Raw genomic sequence first — 20,589 nt, 5'->3', positions numbered from 1 at the left:
AGGGCTCTGATGCTCTAAATTGATGGGGGGGACCTCTGCTGTGAAGGTAGGGCTCTGATTTGATGGGGGAAACCTCAGCTGTGAAGGGAGGGCTCTGATTTGATAGGGGGGACCTCTGCTGTGAAGGGGGGGCTCTGATTTAATGGGGGGACCTTAGCTGTGAACGGAGGGCTCTAAATTGATGGGGGGGCCTCTGCTTTGAACGGAGGGCTCTGATTTGATGGGGGGACCTCAGCTGTGAAGGGAGGGCTCTGATTTGATGGGGGGGGCTCTGATGTAAAGGGGTGCTTCTAATGTAAAGGGGGACATTTGATGTGATAGGAGACCTCTGACATGATTGTAGTCTTCAAATGTGAAGGGGGGATTCTGGTATAATGGGGCGAGCTCTAATGTGAAGGGAGGGGCTCTGAATTGATAGGGTGACCTCTGATTTAAAGGGGGGGGGACACTAAATCAATGGGGCGAACTCTGATGTGAAGGGGGACCCTCTAATGTGAAAGCAGGGCTCTGATTTGATAGGGTGACTTCTGATGTAATGGGGGGATTCTGATTTGATGGGGCGACCTCTAATGTTAAGGGGGGCTTCTGATGTAAAGAAGGACCTCTGATGTGAAGGGAGGGCTTTTATTTGATGGGGTGACTTCTGATGTGAAGCGGGGGACTTTGATTTTATGGGGTGACCTCTGATGTGAAGGGGGGCTTCTGATGTATAGGAGGACCTCTGATGTGAAGGGAGGGCTCTCGTTTGATGGGGGGACTTCTGATGTGAAGGGGTAACTTTGATTTGATGGGGTGACCTCTGATGTGAAGGGGGGGCTCTGATTTGATAGGGGGGAGACCTCTGATATGAAGGGGAACCTGTGATGGAAAGAGGGACCCTTTGATGTGAGGGGAAGACTCTGATTTGATGGGGTGACCTCTGATGTTAAGGGGGGACTTTGATTTGATGGGGGGGGGGGGGCCCTCTGATGAAAAAGGGGGACTCTGCTTTGATTGGGTGACCTCTAATGTGACGTTAATTTAGTCAGGGTGGTTGTATGTATTGTCCCAGGTTTAGGTTTCCCATTGACTAGTTTAGATTTTTTACATTTTAGACTGGGATGCCTCCATATTCTGTATACTTTTATGGGGTGCTGCAAAATAAAAAAAAAAAAAGGTTGAGAAACGCTGATATATATAATCATGGCTCTACTATACAACAGATAAAATAAACAGTCATCTTTTCTAGGATGCGGTATAATTCCTCTGGAATAAAATTTATTGTAGCAAAACTATAATCTGAAAGACTTATCTCAAACTGTTAATGCACCCCGCTGAGAAGACGACTGAGACCAAACGAGGCTTTGCTATAAACCGTAATTGGTTGCTGCATCAATTGTCTCTGTCAATGACTCAGAATCATTCTACATATCACCAGGCATATTCTCCGCACAACCTTGAGTCATTTCTCTTCATACAAGTGTGTTCTTTTATATTTATTCTTCTTTATTGTTTTCTTTTTCTATAGCTCTCCATTTCTTACAGACAAAGGGCCAACATAAATGAGATTATCCTTGTCAATCTTCTTCTGATCCATGGATTCGAACAGTCTGTGGGTTCAATGTTCCCTCTTTCCTAACTCTTGACTGTTGACAGTTTAATTGTTTCCAGTTTTCCTCCATCAAGAACTTTTATTTCACATGAACAGCCATGTAGAGCACTTAAAGCCCAACTCCAGGCAATCTGCTAAATACACAGATACAACAAAAGGGAGCTTCTTTACCTGCCAAAAGATTTGTATCTCTGCCCATCTAGATTGTTTTAGATCTACAACAGGGCACAATCCTGTCTGGCAGGGCAGGAGACCTGATTCTCTGCTGCAGTTAGGTCTCACATAAAGGTTTAGTCCTTCCCCCAGCTTGTGACTGGACAGTGAAAAGAGAAGCAGCAAACTGATGAGCTCTCTGTTACTTTTCTGCCTATCAGCGTGCTCCTTGCACTGCAGAACAGCAGAGCAAATGGGGAGAGAGAGATGAAAAAAATATACAGGCTGGGCAGGAAGGACTGCAGGGAGAGAAACAAAGTTATAGAGATAACAAACTTAGGAGCAGAGCTAACATTAGAGCCAGGGCTGGGAGGGGGGGGGGGAGAGCACACAGGATTGGGGATTAGTGAGAGACAACTGTCTCTTTCTCAGCAGATAAAAGCTCGCAGCAGGGAGAGGGAGAGATCAGTTTTCAATTGTTGGAGTAAGATTTCTGTAAATGTCGTTCATCACTAATCCCCCTCCCTGTATGGGCCCCCCTGAGTGCTCAGGCCCCCTACAAGAGGACCGGTGCCCCCCTACCCTATCAGCATCGCTACAAACTATGGGATATTTTTATTTAATTATTTTTTATGAGTAATGGCGGCAATAAGCAACTTATAGCCAGACTGCGATATTGCAGTGGACAGTAGGAACACTAACAGACACTTTTGACACTTTTTGGGGACCAGTGACACCAATACAGTGGTCAGTGCTAAAAATATGTACTGTCACTGTACTAATGACACTGGCTAGGAGGGAGTTAACATCATGGGAGATCAAAGGTTTAAATGTGTTCCAAGCCAGTGCTTTACTAAACTGTGGGAGATGCTTGTACTAGGGGAAGGCAGAGATCCGTGTTCCTGCTTATCAAGAACACAGGATCAATGTCTTTCCTGCTGACAGAACAGCAATCTTCCTTGTTTACATAGGCAGACTACCGTTCTGCCTGTGTAAAGGATAATCAGCAGGTGCCAGCTGACATTGAGTTCGCAGTACCAGCTTAAGAGCTCCTGATTATTCACAGCAGGAGCAGGCCGCCAGTGTCACACCTGCATATCCCTAACCTGGAAGTGCTGGATCATGTACTAGGTATGTGATCCTGTGCAGGAGAGTGGCCTTGTCACTGTGTATATATATATATATATATATATATATATATGTAGCACCCTACAAGGTAGGTGCTAGGTAAAGCATAGGGGGCCTTGGCTGCCTAACAGCAGGGCCATGATTTTCAGCTGGGCTGTCATGTCTCCCAGGTGTGGCTGTTGAGACTGTATCCACCCCAGAAAGGCAGATTCTGCCGCACAGCATTCTGGGAGTGGGTATAAGTTTGAGGGGAGCACATGACACAGCGTCTTTGGCGGGAAGCAGAGTCCCAGGAGGGAGAGTACGGCTGTCTCTCCTCCTGTCAGAGGAATCGGGTGTCCCAGGCGACTTGCCTGAGGGGACAGAGGGCTGAGCTGAGCTGCAGAGAGGATCCGGTGTGCCAAAGACCAGCGGAGCTGAGAGGGGTCCAGTTTCAGGAAAGCATTCCTAGTTCGTGAGTACTGCAAACTGCCCCTGGGGGTCTGCCTAGTGAGAGGGGACCACTCCGGTGAAGGTCAAAGGGATCCAGGAGCTAGCTAGCCGGTGCAGGAGCAAGTGTAGAGGGGGTGCCAGTGTTGACCCTGAAGTGTAAAGGGGGTGCCTAGTGAGAGGACTCTGAAGTGTAGAGGGGGTGCCTAGTGAGAGGACCCTGAAGTGTAGAGGGAGTGCCTAGTGAGAAGACCCTGAAGTCCAAAGGGGGAAAGATACTGTCTTTCTTCTTCACTGGTGCTGCCACCCTCCAGTAGGTCTGCAGGGGTCTTGGTCCTCCTCTCACAGTACATTTGTGATTCATTTACATTAATTCACTGCATTCATTCTTTCATTTACTATCATATACTTACATAATTCCAAATCAGTGTTCATTTCGTCAACTAAAATGTTTTCGTCGACTAAATTAACACAATTTTAGTTGACTAAAATACCACTAAAACAATTCAGATGACTGAAATACGACTAAAACTAAAATGGCATTTTAGTCATAAGACTAAAATACGACTAAAACTAAAATGGCATTTTAGTCATAAGATTATAACTAAAACTAAACTGAAAATTGACATCATCAAAATGAACACTCCTCTGCTGGCCATTTCTAAATCTGCAACACAATTCCATCCAGAGCCTGTAATAATAGCACATTCAAGTTTAAACATGTATTGCACCACCGCATAAGTAAGGGGCATTTACTAAGCTGCTGAAAACTAAAAAATTAAGAAAAAGGCTTTTCTAATATTTAATGTTGGTAATATATTCAGGTAATATCTGCAATGACAGTACAGCCAATGGAGTTTACAGTTTTTTGTATTTTAAAGTTGCACTTCGGTTTGTCAAAAAGCAATATTTCGGTTTGTTTATGAAACTCGGTTTTATTTATAAAGATGTTATATATCACAATCGCAATCTGTGTCTGTAGTGCGTGTTCAAACCTTATAATAATATATTATTAGATTTTTACTCCAGGAGTGTACAATTCATTTGGAAATGCTAGAGAAATGTTTAAATAATGCATTACAATTAACCTAAACCTATTCGATTTGTAGTTGACTAAAATGTACTGTAGATTGTAGTTGACTAAAATACGACTAAAACTAAAATGGCATTTCAGTCAAAAGACTATAACTAAAACTAAATCGAAATTTGCTGCCAAAATTAACACTGTTCCAAATGATTGATAAACTACAATGACTGAAGTAGACTAAATATAACTAAAAGACACCAAGAAATCAGTAGTTGTAATTATTTGTAATTTGGTTTAAAAAAAAAAAAAAAAAATGGGATAATTAGTCTTATATGCCTGGGCCTATTTTTTTGTCCCAGTTCGGGTCTGGTGCAATATGTAGGAATTACAGAAATAGGAAAAAATTTCCATCATGGTTCCTGCAACTGGCTTTTCATCTGTAAGGCACACCACAGATCGGGAATACCAGCACATGCAAGGTCATCCTCAAAGTAACTGCCAAACATTTGAGATGTGTGCAACTCTAGAAATGGTCCATGTAAAGAGAGAGCAAACAATGGATCATTGGTGACCAGAGAGTTTCCAGTCTTCATGGATATGGTCACAACACCTCCCATATATTGGCCTGCCATATTATTGGCAGCTTTAGACAGTTATGGAAAGTGCAAAATCAGTCTTACTTCTGCAGAGAAACCAACCAGCTTCTAACCTCAGATTTTTCATTTAAGCTTTGGTAATAAAACCAGGAAACTGATTGATTTCTATGAAGAAGTGAGACTGATTTTGCACTCTCCAGCTTTAGTAAATAAACCCTATAGTGTCCTGTATGTCCAGACTAAGCCTTCCATCACTTATGATTTACATACTTGCTTTGCTGACTGTCTATCCGGATGAACATTTTTCGTAACTCCTCTTGGTTAAGAACTCCATCAGAAAAATACGTCTGGAATTCTTCAAATGACAGTTTGCCGTCATCTGGAAAAAAGACAGATTTATGATAGCAGTATACACATTATTCTCTTATAGCAAAGACAATCATATCAAATAAGCTTTAAGCACACTACATCTGTGTGAGGGTAATGAGTAAGGATGATATTAAAATAACGTTTGTGATCATTTGAAAGTGTAAGCTTCCTTAAGTGTCTGTAGTGAAAATTCCGCATCATGGTACAGTTCCAATAAAAAAAAGTAGTTAATTTTATTAGTTACATAAGGCTAAACAAAGAGCCCTGCAGGAAAGCTTTCCTGTGTCTGCAGCCTTATGTAACTAGTAAAATCTTCTACTTTTTTATTGGAACCGTTCCATGATGCAGATTTTTCATTATGGATATTATATTGGAAATAAGCTGGCAGAAACTTAGAGTTGAGCTTCGGAGCCTAACAGTCTGTTGGATTGGGAGTTGGGATTCAGCGTTTCCTTTGTATTTTATGCTATGTATTCTTAAAGTGAACCTAGAACTCAGGAGAATCAGCAAAGCATTCTCTAACTGTTCATGGATTCTCCACAAAATGTACCACCAAAGAAAAAGGGACCTTTGATGTATTAATGAGGAATAATTATCAACCCATATATAAAAAATATACCATGGGTGTTTGATAACGTCCATTTGGACGAAACTAGTCGGGGCAGAATCCCAATGGCATTCACTGGCATTGTGTAACGCTCCGGCGTTTGTTTAGTGAACTGGATTTGCAGCTGCAGAATTTCCACTCAGTAGTCGTGTAGAGATGTGTTGAATCACCATATCCAACTCTCCAGACTCATCATTGTGGCCCAGCCTGCCTCAGCATGCAAATATACAGGCACTCAGATAAGATGTTCCTGGAGTGATAGGTTGTATACGATAGTATAGAGGTGATGTGATGAAAGGACAGGCGTGAGTAGTGATAGCAATGATAGGCACTCAATAATAATGTTCAGGAGTGTTAGCAGATGGTGATAGATAGTATGCAGATAGGTTAGCAATCATGTACAAATAACAGGTGGTAGGGGACAGCAGATGAAGTGTACAGGAATTGCTAACTCAGTGCAAGGATATAGATGGTAGTAGACTCAAGAGCTAGCAATCTATGTAACAGTGCAGATGATAGAAATAGTAATGCATAGATAGCAACAGTCTTTAGTATGCAAGAGTAGATAGTGTAAGTTGATAGGAAGGAATCCCCTGTGGGGTACTTATCACTAGTTGGTTTAGAGAGATGAGGGGTCCGGTAATGAGGTAAGGATCAGGTAGTGAGATACAGGATCAGTAGCGAGATACAGGAAATAGCTGGAGGTTTCGGCAGCGTCAGACAAGGCTGTATAACAAGCGGTTTGCACGAACACCTTGTGAGTGAAAGCCGGCGATTGAAATAGCCGCTCAGAGCGGCGCCTAGTGATGACGTCATGAGAATTAAAGGGACAGGTAGCTATATGCGTTCCACCTACCTAAATGGTGGAACGCAATGCGGAAGAAATGGGCTGGAAGGGTACCGAAGGTACCAGAATCTTACAGTACCCCCCCCCCTTAAGGCCGGCTCCGGAAGGCCTATAGCACTGGTCTCTCCGGGTATTTGGAGTGAAACCTTCGTATAAGCCTGGGAGCGTGAACGTCAGAAGTATCCAACCAGGTGTCGTCTTGGGGTCCATAGTTTTTCCATCTTATGAGATATTGGAGTTTCCCTCTGTGGATTCGAGAATCCAAAATCTCCTTAATCTCAAATTCTTCTCCGCCCTCAACTTGTACTGGAGGTGGAGGCGAGATGGTAGGTCTTATTCCTTGGTTGGGAATATGTGGTTTCAGTAGCGACACGTGAAAGATGGGGTGTATTTTAAGATCTGCCGGTAAGGTGAGTTGAACTGCAGCTCTCCCAATGAGCTTCTCAATTGGGAAAGGTCCTAGAAACAAAGGCCCAAGCTTTTTACTGGGGATCTTTAACCTTAAGTTTTTCGTAGATAGCCAAACGAGATCCCCAATAGCATATTGAGGAGAAGGTCTTCTACGGAGGTCGTAGTACCTTTTTTGTTGGCTATGAGCATGTGAGATGGTGGTGTTAAGTAAACCCAGAGAGTCTTTTATTTGGGTAAGATAGTCAGAGGCTACTGGGTTACTTGATGGTAGGATGCGTGGTGGAAGAAGTGTGGGATGAAACCCATAGTTTAGGTAGAATGGACTTTCCTTAGTAGTACTGTGGGTTGCGTTATTGTAAGCAAATTCTGCCAAAGGGAGGAGGTCCACCCAATCATCCTGTAGGTATGAGGTGTAGCAACGCAAATATTGTTCAATGCACTGGTTGACTCTTTCAGTTTGTCCATTGGTCTGAGGGTGGTAGGGAGAAGTAAGTTTTCGCTCAATTCGTAGTATATGACATAGAGCTTGCCAAAACTTGGAGATGAACTGTGAACCTCGGTCAGATAAAAGAGTCTTTGGAATTCCATGTAGCTTGAACACATGTTTCACTAGTAATTCCGCTGTTTCCTTAGATGAAGGTAGTCTGCGAATAGAAGTGAAATGTGCCATCTTTGTCAGATGGTCCACTGACACTATAATGGTAGTAAATCCTTTGGAAGGTGGTAATTCTACTATAAAGTCTAAGGACACAACTTCCCATGGAACTTTGGGTATTGGTAGACTGCAAAGTAGACCAGATGGTTTTGTAGTGTCAATTTTGGACCTTGCACAGATGTCACATGAGGAAACAAATTTTTGTACAGACGTCTTCATATCAGGCCACCAAAATTGCCTGGTGAGCAAATTGAATGTCTTAGTCATACCCATATGTCCTGCCATAGGTACGTCATGTGATCATTTCAAGATCTTGGTACGCATACCAGGAGGTATGTAGAGTTTGTCGTTAAAGTAGAGGAAGCCTTCTGCATCAGCACTTAGTTGTGGTGGTGGTGAATCCAGTCCTATACTGTGCAGAATCTCTTCCTTCAAGGAACGAACAACACCAATAATACGGTCATGGGGTATTATAGGAAGTGAAGGGATTTCGGCGCAGTTATCTTCGGTTAGCCGTGATAGCGCATCCGCTTTTTTGTTTTTGTCTGCAGGCGTGTAGGTCACTAGGAAGTTGAATCTTAGGAAGAATAATGACCAACGTACCTGCCGGTGGGAAAGAGTCTTGTTGGTCTGAAGGTATTGGAGATTCTTATGATCTGTATATATGAGTATTGGCAATCGAGTACCTTCAAGTAAATGTCGCCAATTTTCTAGTGCCAATTTTATGGCAAGCAACTCTTTTTCACCCACTGGGTAATTCACCTCTGGGCTACTTAGTGATTTAGAGAAAAAAGCAACTGGGTGGAGTGGTGAAGTATTCGTTGGTCGTTGGGAAAGAACTGCTCCTACAGCCATATTTGACGCATCTACCTCCAGGATGTATTGGAGGGATGGGTCTGGATGGCGTAGTATGGGAGCAGAAGTGAAGCTTGATTTTAACAAGCGGAAAGCTTTATTTGCTTCTTCAGACCATTTGAATGGTTTCTTTACACTTGTAAGTTGTGTAAGTGGTCTCACAATAGAAGAGAAGTTCTTGATGAACTTCCTATAGAAGTTTGAAAATCCAAGGAATCGTTGTAATGCCTTACGAGTTGTTGGTACAGGCCAATCCAGTATACACGATATCTTGCTCATATCCATCTTGATACCGTTCTTAGATATGATGTATCCTAGGAATAGTACTTCTTCCTTATGAAATAGGCATTTTTTCAATTTTACGTATAAACTGTGTGCGAGTAATCTGGATAGCACAAGTCTTACATGTCTTACATGTTCGGACAAGGACTGAGAATAAATGAGTATATCATCCAGATATACCACAACACAAACATCAAGTAAGTCTCTGAAGATGTCATTTATGAATCGCTGAAATGCTGCGGGAGCATTACACAACCAAAAAGGCATCACTAGATATTCGAAAAATCCGTATCTGGTTCTGAATGCCGTCTTCCACTCATCCCCATTACGGATTCGGATGAGGTTGTATGCCCCTTTTAGGTCCAATTTTGAAAAGTAGGTAGCTCCGCGCACTTGTTCAATGAGTTCGGGAATGAGAGGTAAAGGATAGCGATCCTTTATCGTAATGGTATTTAATTGCCTATAGTCAATAATAGGCCTGAGACTTAAATCCTTATTGCGGACAAAGAAAAGTCCTACAGCTGTGGAAGAAGTAGAGGGTCTAATAAACCCTTTCGCTAAATTCTCATCCAAGTATTCCTTGAGATGAGAAAGTTCATCCTGAGAAAGAGGATAAACATGACCGAAAGGTAGTTTACTATTAGGGAGTAGATCAATAGAACAATCGTAGTCCCTATGGGGAGGCAATACTTGAGCATTTTTCTCAAGGAAGACTTCTGATAGATCCTGATAACATGGTGGTGGTGAAATTTCATCTGACACCATGGACAGGATTTTTTTATATGATTGAAGGTTACACGTGGTCTCGCAGTAGTGAGAGGGGAAGGTTAAAGTCCGTGTTTTCCAATCAATGATTGGTTGATGTATGTGTAACCAGGGAAGTCCCAAAATAATGGGAAAATGGGGTGAAGGTAATACATCAAAAGTGGCGGTCTCAGCATGAGACTCGTTAGCAGTAGCAAGGAGTGCTTGTGTCTGATTGGTAATTGGACCAGAAGATAACGGAATACCGTTAATAAAACTAACAGAGACAGGTTTAGATTTTGAAATAATAGGTATTTTATTTAAAGAAACAAAACTAGTGTCAATGTAGTTCCCACAAGATCCTGTGTCGATCATAGCCTTGGTGGTGATCCTATTGTGGTCCCACTGTAAGGTCAAATGAATAAAAAGATAGGGATTAGAAAAAGAAGTCGTTAATCCCCCCAGCAAGACATGTGAACACTCACCCTCTTTTTTGCGGACAAGGGGACAGACGCTTATCAAATGATCCGGGGAGGCGCAGTACATGCAGAGATTTTCAGATCTTCTCCTGGCTCGTTCAGTAGACGATAATGGTGGGCAGACTTGTATAAAGTACTCGAAATTTCTACTTGAGTAAAAGTACAAGTGCTCGATCAAAAAATTACTTGAGTAGAAGTGGAAGTGCTCACAGAAAAAGTTACTTAAGTAGAAGTACTAAAGTATTCAACATTTTTTTTACTTAAGTATTGCAAGTAGTTTTTTCAAAAAATTTGCTACTTAAGTACTAAAAGTAAAAAGTACCAGTAGTTTTGAAAAAAAATTTCTACTCAAGTACTGAAAGTAGAAGTACAAGTACTGTGTTATGTAGTTATTAAAGAAATAAGTCAAAAGTTTGAACATCATATTGTTTTTATTATTTTAAATGATTTATTCAAATGATTAACCTGTGTTTGTTAGTAGTTTCTTGATGCACTTTAAGCGCTGTAGCACCATTTATTTGTTTGTTTCATATTTTCTTTTTATTGGAAAGATTTGGTATAGCAGCTTTTATTATACACAGCCTTTATTTTCGTATGCGCTGATTTACAAATGACATTATACACATTTTTTTGAGCGTTATGCAACCTGCCATCTACTGTTCTGGCAGTGGTAATTTTTTCAAAAGTAACGAGTAACTATGCAGCACAAAAAAAAAATACTTGAGTAGAAGTATCGAAATCATCGAAAAAATGTAGTGAAGTAAAAGTAGAAGTAGGAGAAAAAAATTCTACTCTAGGAAAGTACAGATACCGCATTTCGGTACTTAAGTACAGTACTTAAGTAGTTCTACTTCGTTACTATACATCTCTGATGGTGGGCGTATGGTTCCTACCTCCATAGGAGTAGGGTCAACGGGCGAAACCCGAGAAGGATTGGATAATGGTACTCCCATTTTCTCAGCCTTTCTTTCTCGCAGTCGCCTGTCAATATTGATGCTGAGTTGTATTAAGGCATCCAAAGTGCCAGGTAAATCCGCTCGGGCGAGCTCGTCTTTAACGGCTTCTGATAACCCGAGTCTGAACTGGGTTCGCAAAGATGCATCATTCCACCCTAAATCAAGGGTCCATCTTTTGAACTCTGCTACGAAGTCTTCAACAGGTCTCCTTCCTTGTTTTAAAGCCCTCAATTGACTGTCAGCAGTACTCTGCCTATTTGGGTCTTCATATAGGCTAGCGAGTTCTGCTAAAAATAAAGGATAGGAGTTAAAAAGAGGGTCATTTTTCTCAAAGAGAGAGTCTGCCCAAGCCCGTGGATCACCCGACAAATATGAGATAGTGGTGCAGACTTTAATTTGGTCTGTAGTGTAAGTACGAGGTTTTAAATTAAAAAGCAATTGACATGCGTTTTTAAATTCACTAAATTTTTTCCGATCACCTGTAAACACTAGAGGAGGGTTTATTTTGGGCTCACGAGGTTGAGCAGCAGTGAGCTGTGAAACACGGGCTATCTGCTGTCTCAAAGTCTGATTTTCATTTTTCACTTCAGCAAGGGAAAGGATTAATGCATCTACCTTTTGTGTTAGTTGTAACACATGAGTGGCTAATTCTGCTGAATCCATTTTTTTTTTCCAGGTTCGTGCAATCTGTAACGCTCCGGCGTTTGTTTAGTGAACTGGATTTGCAGCTGCAGAATTTCCACTCAGTAGTCTTGTAGAGATGTGTTGAATCACCATATCCAACTCTCCAGACTCATCATTGTGGCCCAGCCTGCCTCAGCATGCAAATATACAGGCACTCAGATAAGATGTTCCTGGAGTGATAGGTTGTATACGATAGTATAGAGGTGATGTGCTGAAAGGACAGGCGTGAGTAGTGATAGCAATGATAGGCACTCAATAATAATGTTCAGGAGTGTTAGCAGATGGTGATAGATAGTATGCAGATAGGTTAGCAATCATGTACAAATAACAGGTGGTAGGGGACAGCAGATGAAGTGTACAGGAATTGCTAACTCAGTGCAAGGATATAGATGGTAGTAGACTCAAGAGCTAGCAATCAATGTAACAGTGCAGATGATAGAAATAGTAATGCATAGATAGCAACAGTCTTTAGTATGCAAGAGTAGATAGTGTAAGTTGATAGGAAGGAATCCCCTGTGGGGTACTTATCACTAGTTGGTTTAGAGAGATGAGGGGTCCGGTAATGAGGTAAGGATCAGGTAGCGAGATACAGGATCAGTAGCGAGATACAGGAAATAGCTGGAGGTTTCGGCAGCGTCAGACAAGGCTGTATAACAAGCGGTTTGCACGAACACCTTGTGATCTATTTTACTGATTTTCTTATTATCATTACCAAATTCCATACAAATTACTTAGCCCCATAAAATGATATGTGGTTCTGGATTCTGGGAGGTGCGTAGGGGGTGGAACCAAGGAATGGTGCTTGGAGGTGGGTAGGAGATGAAACCAAGGAATGGTGCTTGGAGGTGGGTAGGAGATGGAACCAAGGAATGGCGCTCGGAGGTGGGTAGGAGATGGAACCAAGGAATGGCGCTCGGAGGTGGGTAGGGGGCAGAGAAAAGGGCTGACTCGGAAAGAAGAAGTTCCTGCACCTATTCTCTGAGAAAAAAAGCCCTGGTTTTTAACATGTAAAATTTTCAGTTTTAAGAGCTTAGAAGATTTTCCAACATCAGAACAATTTGGGAAACTATAATACCAGCTGAAATCTTTTTGTCTTTTATAGTCACGTACCACTGCATGTTATGATTTTAGATGAAGTTTAGTTGGGAATACCTTAAAATATTGCACTTTCACTCCAGTGCTCTATGCTGGCAAAGATAAGAAAGGGCACACAACTCATCATAGGTTTCCACACACCCCATACCTCACAACTTTTTAAGATGGGAACGAGGGACACTTATAAGTAAAAGTATGTCGGCATAGGACACACCCCTTGCCACTCCCCCTTAAAGGAGAATTATACAAAGAATTGATTAGTTAAACCCACAAGTGCTTTTTTTTTAACCACCAATATTCCTTAATATTGGCTTTTGAAATTTACAAATGCAGCAGTTTAGAAATTGGATGAAAGGTTTAGCACTGGGAAACACTTTGAAAGATAAAAAGTGCATTTTATATGCAACTATATAGATCAGACCAAAATGAGGGACAAATGAGGAGGAAAGGGGGACAGAGGGACTTTGTTCCAAATCAGGGACAGTCCCTCAAACTCAGGGACAGTTGGGAGCTATGCACACCATGCACTGGGCACTGCGGTCACACCCTGAGGCCTAATAGACTGTGATGTCATAGTTAGACACCTGCTACAACTGTTATAACAGGAATATGCAGGTAGGACTATGAAAATGGAGGATGGTAAGGGTTGATTTACTAATACTGGAGAGTGCAAAATTTAGTACAGATCTGCATAGAAACCAATCAGCTTCTAGTTGTTTTTTTTTTTTTTTTTTTTGTCAAAGCTTAAAGTGGTTGCAAACCCTTACATATACCCAGTGAAGTGACTGGCCTCAGGTGATATACAGATGAAACAAATCCTCAAACATATGTTGTACCTGTTTATCTGCAGTCTTCTATTCTCTACATCTGTTTTAACTCCAGAATGTATAAAGCTCAGAAAAAAAGGGGGCAGAGAGCTGAAGTTACACTACAGTTAGGGCTCTTTCACACGGTCCGCCTCCGTAGGCAGATCCCTGCTGCTCAGCGGGGATCGATCCGCCGATCCCCGCTGAGCTGGCGGACGACAGCTCTGTCTCGCTTGCAGTGCGGAGAGGGAGGTGTCACAGCCCCCGCTGCTCTCTATGGGGGATCGGATGAGAGTGGACCGCCTGTCCGCTCTCATCCGATCCGATCCCTGAACGGATGGAAAAAAAAGTACCAGAGTGAGGCCTGCAGCTAGAGGCATCACCCCGATACTGGCGTCCATAGCCGACAGTCGGCTGTCTTGTAATGACAACCGATGCAGCTGAGAAGTCATTACAAGGAGCGGGAGGGGACCCCCCACTCCCGCCACCTTCCGCGGCTCGCCCGGGTCTCCCGTTCCACCGGGAGACCCGGGCAACCAGCCTGCACGGCCGCTGAAGGCCCGATCAAAGCTGCATTCGGCTCTGATCGGGTCTGTATGCAAAAACCTGGAAGTGATATCATGACATCACTTCCAGGTACTGGCGCTAGATTAAAAAAATGACAGCATTCAAAACAGCCAAACTTGGCGTTTTAAAAGCTTTTAAGTGCAGAGGAGGGGTTTGGGGTCTTTTAGAGCCCCAGATCCCTCTACAAGAGTACCTGTCAAGTTAAAAAAAAATAATAATTTTTTTAAATGTACGAAAATATCGGGCAATATCGACCGATACGCAATGACCAAAACATCGGTATTGGCAATGAAAAAACGATATCGGTCCATCACTACTATAGAGGGATATGATTTGTTCATATTTCATGCTCTGTTCTTACGTCTGAGGTTTACAACCACTTTAATTGAGGAAGCTGAAATTAGAAGCTGATTGGCTACTATGTACAACTACACCAGATTTTGTATTCCCCAGTTTCAGAAAAGCAACCTCAATGTCTGTCTAACCTAAAATCTACTTCTGTGACCTCAAACAGAACCAAAGTCCAAAGAAAATAATTGTACACTGTCTGCAGCACATACTTGCACATTATGGCAAGATTTAATCGCTCTCTTCGTTCCTCTCAAAACCCCCTGCTCTCTAGCTCCCTCGGCACCTCCTCCCATGCTCGCCTCCAGGACTTTCCCAGAGCCTCTCCAATCCTATGGAACTCCTTACCCTTATCTGTCCGATTATCTCATACTCTATTAGCTTTTAGGTGATCTCTAAAAATCCTCCTCTTCAGAGAAGCCTATCCTACCCACACCTAACAACTATACCTCCATTTTCTCCATTAGCCCATCCCCCCACGGTTATTGCCTTTTGTTTCACTTGACCCTCCCTTCTAGATTGTAAGCTCTAGCGAGCTTGGCCCTCTAATTCCTCCTGTTTTGAATTGTATTGTAACTGTATTGTCTTCCCTCACATTTGAAAGCGATGCGCAAACTGTTGGCGCTATATAAATCCTGTATAATAATAATAATAATAAATAATCCCCCCTCCCCCCCTACAGAGGTGGCCATGGTCCCCACTTTAAGCACTAGAATAGCTTCATATTTTTAAATCAGCAAGAACTCCAGTTAGTATAGATAAATAAAATCTTTTTCTCTAGTTTTCACAATTTAGATTCTGAATAATGCTCAAACACTGGATTTCGCCAGTTCCAATGGTGTTTTTTCTTTCCCCTGGCATTGTAAGGGTTGACGCAAGCTTCAGCTAGCAAGCAAAGGTCTAATGTTGGGTGGATGCTGCACAGAAATCACCGCGGGGGGTCCTGTGAGTGGCAGAATTTTATCCTTTTATCTGGATACGTGTCTGAGTACTGGGCTCTTGCTGCGTTTGTTTGCAGAGCCATCTGTGCTGCCTGTCATCCAAAAATATCCCTTATGAGGATGGCCAGGGCCATTCACATAGCATTACTATATCTTCAGTACCCAGAATCCTCCTCATATGTCTCATTTACACTCTGCTGCGACTCTTTTCTGTAGAGACGGGCATTGGTGGGTTAATAGTGCGAATTGTCTTCCCAAGATGCCTGGGACTAATCCCGCAGGGGTCCAGACTGACAACACGAATCTGACACTCACCATTCTTGTCTGCCCTCCGGAATATCTGCAAAGAAAGAAAAGCCTTCAGTTTTAAGTCATTTTATTTTTCCAGGCACGATTCTAACCTTCAGTTTGATACAAAAACCTCTGAGATTCTCGGCTGCACTACTTTGAGAAATTTGCAGTTCCAGAATGCTTTAAAGAAGTAATAAACCCTCAGTGCCGATTCAAATTCAGATATCGCATGTGATTCGGAAGGCGCACTGCTCTGCAAATCACATGCGATGTCTGTGCATTGCAAATTCAGCCATACAGATTGTACGGCTGAATTTGCATTGCATTCGGACCAAAGTCGCACAGGACCTTTTTTTTAGGTCCGCACCAGAATCGGATCTCATGGGTGTTCGATTCGATTCCTGTCCAAATTGACAGTTCGCACTGCGATATGTGAACTGATCTGGGGGTGTCGTTAACTCTGTGTTTACACCCCCAGCGATTTGCATATGTCAGGGTGAACTGCCTGTGAGTCGAGTGCGACGCAGGAACCTGTAGTGGATTCGCAGGGTTCCCGTATCGCATATGTGTGAACCGGCACTCAGCGTTTTTTAGCCTAACACATTGAACACAACACAATAAACATTTTCCAGTAAACTATTTGTTAAAATGTTTACCCCTAGCCCTTGCACTTTACAACTTTCAATGCTGCTGGCTTATGCTCTTTCAGTGCTGCTTCCCTGAACATCTGGTCTTCACAGGAGGGAGGTAACAGTGGACAGTGCAGCCTCCAGTCAGTTACTTGGAGAAGGAAGGGGAAAAAGAGGAGGGAGAAGCAGGGGAGTGCCTTACCATTCGAAGCTACTCTATGTGTGTTTCTATTGACTCACACAGTGTATGGAGACGTAAGCTCCAGTCCCTGCATGCAAGGGTGGCTCCATAGGACACTGCAAGAGAAAGGAGCCACCCTCGAATAGAAATCCCTGGTGTAGTGGTCATGGCACCAACATAAAGTGGGAGTAAATCCAGGGGGAAAAAATTCCAGGCGTCCTGCGAGGACATGGCAGAATGTGTTGGTATGCATGGCATACTACCACATTATGAAAAACGTACCCTAAAACGAAGCCCTCCAGCGGTGCGCTGTCACTGCTGGCAAGACTTCCATTTTCACCCAGTCTTCTTAGTGGGTTTGTGGGCTCCAGCTGATTGAATGGCCGAGCCGTGATGATGTCACTTACATGCGCTTGGGAGCTACGAAGCTCAGTATGCCATCCTTTCAGAGCTCAGTGCACCACTGGCTGCTACACATTGGAATAGCTTCTAAACGGTGCACGTTTAGGAGATTTTCATTCTTCCTATTGGTAAGCTTTATTATAAGCCTACTTATAGGTAAAAGTTGCAAAGCGGATGTTACTACCGTTTTAAACTGAAAGAAGCTTCTCATTTACACTGGTCCGACATGCGCTCCGACTTCCAGAGTATAAGTCGCATGACATGTCAAAATCAATGTTTCACTGTGAGAGTCTTTCTTCTTAACTGGTCCAACTTGTGTCGTCCGACTTTGAAAATGCTTCCTGCACAAAGTGATTACACTGGTGGGACATATACTCCGACTTTGGGAGCACACGTGTATAAATAAATGGTTCCTTATGAGAGCCGTCTTAACTGGTCTGACACAACTCGGTCTGACTTTGAAAAAGGTTCTTGCACTACTTTGGTCCAACTTGGGCACAATTTCAGCCCATTGATTTGAATGTAAGTTGTATCCAAGTTGGATCATCGTCTTAACTGATCTGACTTGTGGCATGCGACTTGTACTCTGAGAACCTTAAGGGGGGAACCCCGCACCAAAATCAAAAAAGAAATGGTGGTATGCCCCCCCCCCCCCCGGACCACACCAGACTCTTCCATCTGGTATGGATTTTAAAGGGTATACCCCATGCCAAAAAAAAAAAACAGTATGAGGCCCCCCCTCCAAATCCATACCAGACCCTTATCCCAGCACACAGCTCAAAAGGACAGGAAAAGGGGGGCCCCTCTGTTGTACCATGCCGGGCCACAAGCCCTCAACATAGGGGGTGGGTGCTTTGGGGCAGGGGCAACAAGAGCCTCTTCCTAACATTCGTGGGCAGTGGTTGTAGGGGTCTGCGGGCAGGGGGCTTATTGGATCCCTGCCCCCCACCCTATGTGAATGAGCATGGGGTACATTGTGTCCCTACTCATTCAACAAAAAAATGGTACACAGGATTTTGATAAAGTCCTTTATTAAAAATGAAGAATGCCCCCTGTTGTAGCTCCAATGTGTCCTCTCCTTCTGGTCTTCTCCCTCCGGTGATGTTTTCTTCCTCTGTTTCTTCTTCCTCTGCTTATCTCTTCTTCCTCTGCTAAAGTCTTCTTCCTCCAGTTCTTCTCCCTCTGCAGTCTTCTTCCACTGGTTCTTCTGCCAGAGAAGACACATTTCAGCTACAATGGGGGGCACTCTTAATTTTTATTAAAGGACTTTGTCAAAAACCTGTTTACTGTTTTAATTTATTTTTGACACTTTTTTGGGTGAACGAGTATACGCATTTACATAGGGTGGGGAATAAAAAGGAAAAAAGAGGGGGGGGGCAGGTGGGACTTTTAGAAGGGTACCGTCATTATACTTTTGTATTGTTCTCTGTATTTACCAAAAATACAATAATTTTAATATATTATGTTAATAAAATTCATTTTGACCTTTTAAATTCATTGTCCTATATTTAACTATTGGTCTAATGATGGTACTCTTCTAAAAGTCCCACCTGCCCCCCCCTCTCTTTTCCTTTTTTATTCTAAACATAATTTGGGACTTAGGTACCTTTTATTATTTTCTGCCGTATCCCCTTATTGAGCTTGTCCTACGGTATATCAGTCTACATAGGGTGGGGGGCCGAGATCCGATAAGCCCCCTGCCCACAGACCCCCACAGCCACCACCCACGGTTGTCCAGAAGAGGCCCTTTCCCCCCCTGCCCCAAAGCATCCACTCCCCAATTTTGAGGGCATGTGGCCAGGTATGGTCCAGGAGGGGGAGGGGGGGACACTCGCTCATCCTCCCCCCCCCCCCCCCCCCCCATTTTCTAACCTTCTGGGCTGCAATGACAGTGCTAAACCATTCATCCAGTTTCTAAATTTCTGCATTTGTAAATTTCAAAAAACAGTATAAATGAATAGTAATGGTAAAAAAAAAAGCACTTGTGGGTTTAAAGGATAAGTTCACTTTTTAAAAAAAAAAAAAAAATAATAAATGCACATTTTTTTGCAGGTTAAAAAATGTTAATTTATTATTATTAATATTTTTTTTTATATTTTTTTTGTTTGAGCCTGTAAAGCATTACACCAGTGATCCGCAGATCTGTCAGTATATCTGTGTGCCCATACATCCTGTACAAGCAAGCAGATATAATGTGACAGGAGGAGCTCCACAGTGCCGTGATAGTCTATTGAATACTACAAGCCGACAGCCGCAAAGGCTGCCCGACCCTTTCATTTTCTATTCACAGGATACTGAGAATGAGTGACAAGGCCAGGCAGGCAGAGCCCTACTCAGCCACGTTTTGTTTTTAAATTCTGACAGCTAGCAGGGTGTCCTGCTGAGTGCCCCCACAGCAAGCAGCTTGCTATGGGGGCACCTGAGCCAAGCCGCTTCTCTGTGGGTCCATTCAGACACGGAGCTATGGCTCGGCCCCGCGCCTTCTCTCCCTCGTGCAACATCATTGGATCGAGATGGGGCTCAGGTAAATATTAAGGGGGCTGCTGCACACAGAAGGCTTTTTATCTTAATGGACAGAATGCATTAGGATAAAAAAAAAAACTTCTACCTTTAGAACCACTTTAAGAACTCAAATTATTGAAGCAAGAGGATCAGAAAAACAGCCAGGCTACTAGCATTTGCAGCATGAGGATTCACTAGTGGCAGCCTTTAACCTCTTCTGGACCGGAAGATTTTCCCCCTTAATGACCAGGCCATATTTTGCGATTCGGTACTGCGTTATTTTAACAGAAAATTGCGCGGTCATGTGATGCTGTACTTAAATATAATTGACATCCTTTTTTTCCCACAAACAGAGCTTTCTTTTGGTGGTATTTGATCACCTGTGCGATTTTTATTTTTTGCCCTATAAACAAAAAAAAGAGCGACAATTCTGAAAAAAAAAAAACAATATTTTTCACTTTATGCTATATAACATTCTCAAAAAAAAAAAATTAAAAATCTAATTTTTTTAACATTTTAGGCCAATTTGTTTTCTGCTACATATTTTTGGTAAAAAAAAATTGCAATAAGCGTATTTTGATTGGTTTGCCCAAAAGTTATCGCGTCTACTAACTACGGGAAAGATTTATGTCATTTTTATTGGGTTTTTTTTTCCCCAGAAGTCTGCAGTAGGATACAATCAATTTTGTGTATCCCCCTGCAACAAAAATGCAATTTTTGGTGAGCTATTCCCAAAGAAAATCAAGTCTAAAGGGATGCAGACCCTGCAATTTTCCTCATTAGAGCCCAGCAAGTGCAGCAACTGATTGATATTAACAAAACCACTCCCATACAGACTCCCTTCGCACAAGGACACAGACAAACAAATAGCTATTTCTCTAGAATAACAAAAGGTAGGACTCTGCAACAAAAGTTGTTTAAATCCTTGTAATGCACACAGATTACCCATATTTTTTTCTTAACAAAAGTGGAGTTACTCTTTAAATGACCTTACCATTTTGACTGCATTAATAA

At 42.6% G+C, this 20,589-nt stretch overlaps 1 protein-coding gene across 1 annotated transcript in view; it reads right to left on the bottom strand.

Annotated features, from left to right (window-relative positions):
- The window catches only part of NECAB3 (N-terminal EF-hand calcium binding protein 3), a 157,461-nt gene that overhangs the window by 120,412 nt on the left and 16,460 nt on the right, over positions 1-20,589 (bottom strand). The window contains exons 2-3 of the mRNA XM_082271842.1: positions 15,886-15,910; positions 5,195-5,303 (exon numbers count right to left, since the gene is read on the bottom strand). Coding sequence (XP_082127968.1) covers positions 5,195-5,303; positions 15,886-15,910 — 134 coding nt within the window. The remainder of the gene's footprint in view (positions 1-5,194; positions 5,304-15,885; positions 15,911-20,589) is intronic.

This window comes from Pelophylax lessonae, assembly GCF_965119305.1.
Source record: "Pelophylax lessonae genome assembly, chromosome: 11".
Lineage (NCBI taxonomy): Eukaryota > Metazoa > Chordata > Amphibia > Anura > Ranidae > Pelophylax > Pelophylax lessonae.
Note: the sequence above shows the minus strand (reverse complement) of the source record. Positions and strands in the feature narration are given on the sequence as shown.